Source organism: Trichoplax adhaerens, genomic scaffold, assembly GCF_000150275.1.
Source record: "Trichoplax adhaerens TRIADscaffold_1 genomic scaffold, whole genome shotgun sequence".
Taxonomy (NCBI): Eukaryota; Metazoa; Placozoa; class Uniplacotomia; order Trichoplacea; family Trichoplacidae; genus Trichoplax; species Trichoplax adhaerens.
The window spans coordinates 1952660-1957136 of NW_002060943.1; the positions used below are offsets into that span (position 1 = coordinate 1952660).

A 4477-nucleotide genomic window follows, 5' to 3' on the forward strand; every position below is an offset into this window, starting at 1 on the left:
GCAGGAATCAATCCCCTTAGCGGTACGCTTCCAATCGTTCAAGCTTGTCTGTTGACTGAATAACACTGGTGTAAAGCAATTCAATCACTCATACTAATTTAATCAATCACCTAATAGCGGTTCAAGGCAACGAATGGATTGCTCATTCATCTACAAGTATCATTATAAAGTAGTGTGATTTCTTTCTTTTCTTTCACTGCTACTGTAAGCCATCTTGATATTCGTCGGTTTGAAGGTTTTACTTTTGATCATTTCCTTGATTTGTTTTTCCTTCCCCTCAATTCTCCAAGAGGCAGCAGCAATCTACTAGACATGTACTGGATCTACTGGACGCTGTCAGCCTGTCCGTCTGTACCGTACAGTACAGTACAGTACCGTGTACAGTGTACAGTACCTCACGATACAGTGCACATGCTGTACAGGACGTACTGTAGACTGTAGGCTTTCAGTAGCTTGCAATGTTGGTTAGAATCTCTACTGGACGCTGTCGGCCTGTCTGTCCGTACCGTACTGTACCTTACGCTACAGTATACTGTACTGTATGTACTGTATCCTGCACAGTGTACAGTACAGTACAGTACCTTCCTCTACAGTGCGTATAGTGTATAGGACGTACTGTAGACTGTAGGCTTTCAGTAGCTTGCAATGTTGGTTCTACTGGAGGCCGTTAGACTAGCCGTAGTAGGATCTACTGGACGCTATCGGCCTGTCTGTCCGTGCCGTATTGTACACTGTACAGTGTACAGTGTACAGTACCTTACGCTACAGTATACAGTATGTACTGTACAGTACTGTACCCTGCACAGTGTACAGTACCTTACTCTACAGTGCGTGTACTGTACATACGCAGTTCTACAGTACTGCAGGCCGTGATAGTAGTACTGCTATAAAATGGCTTTTGGGTTCATGGCGTAATCCAAGATTGTATTTGGAATATTGATTGATTAGGGGAAAAATGATTTATTTGTACAGTAGACTGGATAGATCATCGTATGCAGTTGTTCAGAAGGCGCAATGCAACAATATTATGGCTACTCCTAACAGCTGCGGCACTAGCCAAAATGATGTCATCAAAAGCCATTAATACGCTACGGTCCAAAAAAATAATAATAAACAAACTTCAATACGGTTCCGTATAGTGATACAGTAGAGGATTTGCTGGTTGTTGAAGCAGTAAAATTGTGACAGTATTGTCACTTGATCCAGTACTCCTCCTCCTCTATTCTACAGGATAAGACTCCAACGAGAAGGAAAGACAAGCTGAAAAAGAAACTCGACAAGTGCTTCTACTCCAATTTTCGACATATGCCTACGAGAAAAGAAGATTGCGCAAGTAACAACGAAACGCCATTGGTGCTGAGTTCACATTGACTGAAACTTTCATAAGCTATCCCTGGTGAAAAAGAGGCAAAAACACTCAGTACGCCAATCGAGAAAAGTAAGAGGGAATATACCGCTGTCATTTGATGTTGATCGATCAATATCATTCTAGTCGTCAATAGCTTTACTATGATGACATGATAGCTTAGTCGTTGTTGATCAAGAATGAAATGTCTTATTCCATACATTTGTGCTCTGTTAGGATGATTTGACGGTCTATTATGTTAAAATTATTTCATCACGATAGCGACAGGTAGTGAAATAACCTTGTAGGATTAGGATTGATAGGCAACGGCTGAGGAGGTACACGTATGGATTCATATCTACGGTAGATTCTACACCTTTTGAGTGATGAAACTACAACTCTTTGGATAGAGTCAATGGAGTGCTTGTAGGAATCAACAACTGTAATGTATTTTCCTGTCATAAGATTATACAGTAGGTACAGGAGAAATACACTGCGTAGTCTTAGATCAAGATCAGTTTATCGTTAATAGATGTTAAATCATGCCATTCCAATCAGTCACAAGCAAACGGAATAGTTTAGCAACGGCTATTGGAAACAATCCTACACTATAAAATGAATACTCATGACCAAGACAAGCGCCAAACTTTCCCTTGAGTACATACGTGCAATTTGAATCTTCTACTTTTAAAAACAACATAATCGACGTGATACGATGAACAGCAATATACTGTACAGTACTTAGGGTAGCCCACGGATAACAATCATTGATAACTACCTGACCATAAAGAGATTCAATACCTTACATCAATGACTTAATCAATAGACAGACGAGCGTACATGAAAGGATATTTTCAACGCTCTTACGTACAATCCTATCATTTACTCTATAAATAATATCAATTTACCAGAAATTGCACTATAGTCACGGTACAACAGTAAGTTGAATTATCTCCCTGAAAAATTTTCCTAATCGTTTCTACAGTATAGGTACCATCGCTTGCGCAAGGCTACAAGTTAACCGCAACAGCTATAGAATTGAAGCAAAATGAGAGATATTTGGTCCTCCAATATTGGTATAATCACAGAATCAGTTGAATCAGAAATACTCGAGGATGATAATAATGAAGACATTGACGACCTCACCCAAGATATTACCTTTGATGATCTTCTTGAAGAAATTGGACATCATGATATTTTATTACTTTATCATCATCAACATATCATGGATCAACTGTATAGTGAAGCTTTCCAAAAATTTTTACAACGTACACAAACCTCTAATGATGCTCACGCACATTATAACTTAGCTTATTTCTATTATAATGGTCATGGTGTAGCAAAAAATTACAATCTTGCTTTCTATCATTATCAGCTAGCCGCTAAACAAGACCATCCTGGTGCATTATACAATATATGCTTACTGTATGGTATTGAAGGAAATACATCACCACAAAATGTTCGCTTCATGCCACCTGATAAATTAGCTGAATTTAAAGTCACTATGTATGTTCGATCAGGAGCTCAAGGCCAATATACAAATGCCTATAGTAAATTAGTCGACAATTATCAACAGTCTGAGCTTTGGCAAGTAGCTCTCAATAAATTATACGAACTATATTTACAGCAGATTCATTGTACCGACGATCATTCTGATAATAACCATGAAATAGCCAGTCTCTACAATCAGTTAGGTTTTATATGCATGGTAAAATATAGTGCCAACGATGATCCCAGCGCGTTATTTCAAGCCAATCGCTTCTTTCATCAAGCAACCCAATTAGGTAATCCATCAGCCTATTTTAATTTAGGCTTTTTCAAGTATGGTTTTGCATGTAGTCCAGACAAAGACAGAGAAAAAGAGATAGAAATGTTGGAGATTGCAGCTCGAAATGGTCATACATTAGCACAGTATCAGTTAGGCTATTATTGGCGTACTACGTTAAAGAGTCAAATTGAAAATTGCCGAAAGTCTTATGAATATTTCCAGAAAGCGTCTGTCCATGGCTATTCAGATACTTTATGTAACTTAGGATTTTTGTATGTCAATGGTATTGGTGGCGTTCAACAAGACTTTCAACTTGCTGTCGACTACTTCCGAACTGCGTCAGTGGTGGATGAACTAGCGTGCACGCAGTACGCCAAAAGAGAATGCTTCAGTTTAGGATTTATGTACGAACATGGTATCGGCGTGCCTGTCAATTTAATGCTAGCCAGCCATTTTTATGCATATGGAGCAACTTTTCAATTAAATAGTAAAAAATCACTTTGCCATTTAGCTAAATTAATCGAAAAAGAGCACATAACCCCATCATTCATTCGAGATGCTATTGAATTATACCAGCGTGCGATTGCTTCCAACAATCCATATATTTGTGGTTATGCTAACTACAGGCTAGGAAAGATATATAGTAATCTAAGATTTGATGGATACTTTGACGAAGAGAAAGCGAACTGTCATTATCAGATAGCGCTAAATTGTTACCAAACCTATCCTAATCTCTTAGGCGAAGGCGGTGCAGACCACTACTACCATTTAGCAACATTATACGAAAAAGGTTACGGTGTCAGTATTGACTTTGAAAAAGCAAAGAACTATTACCTTCTATCAATTAAAACTGCAGAAGAAAGGGTAGATGTCTACCAAGACTACTATGGTCAAAAAGCTAAAAGACGCTACAACGCCATCATCACCCAAATTGATACAGAGTCTTGATAGCTTATTTAAGAGATGCAACGATCGATAGGTAGATAAGCCCACGCATATCAACATACTTATGGAAAATTGTGCCATTATAATCATTATTATTATACAGTGCATGACAGAAGATAACTGCAAATTTTCTACAATACTTGTATCATCTAAAACTACAATCTGATCATTTACAGATTGATAACTAGATAACTAAATAAACCAAAATGTATCGATATCCGCATTTATCCAAATATACAATTATCATACAGTGTATGATAGAAGGTGATTGTAAATTTTTTCTTAATATTGTCCAAAATTAGAATCTTACATATTGCAAGTAGTAAATTTATTTTATAGCTTGTATTCCGTAGCCCACAAGTGTTTACCTTGCAAGCGAAACGTGGTATGCCTCTGCACTACAAAGTAAATTAACAGAC

At 37.7% G+C, this 4477-nt stretch overlaps 1 protein-coding gene across 1 annotated transcript; it reads left to right on the forward strand.

The window, feature by feature from the left end:
• Positions 1 to 2393: 2393 nt before the first annotated feature.
• Positions 2394 to 4061, forward strand: TRIADDRAFT_51449 (uncharacterized protein; the record flags this gene model as incomplete). Its single annotated transcript, XM_002107656.1, has 1 exon — positions 2394 to 4061. One exon carries the CDS (start codon positions 2394 to 2396, stop codon positions 4059 to 4061), a length of 1668 nt encoding a protein of 555 aa, XP_002107692.1.
• Positions 4062 to 4477: the final 416 nt, after the last annotated feature.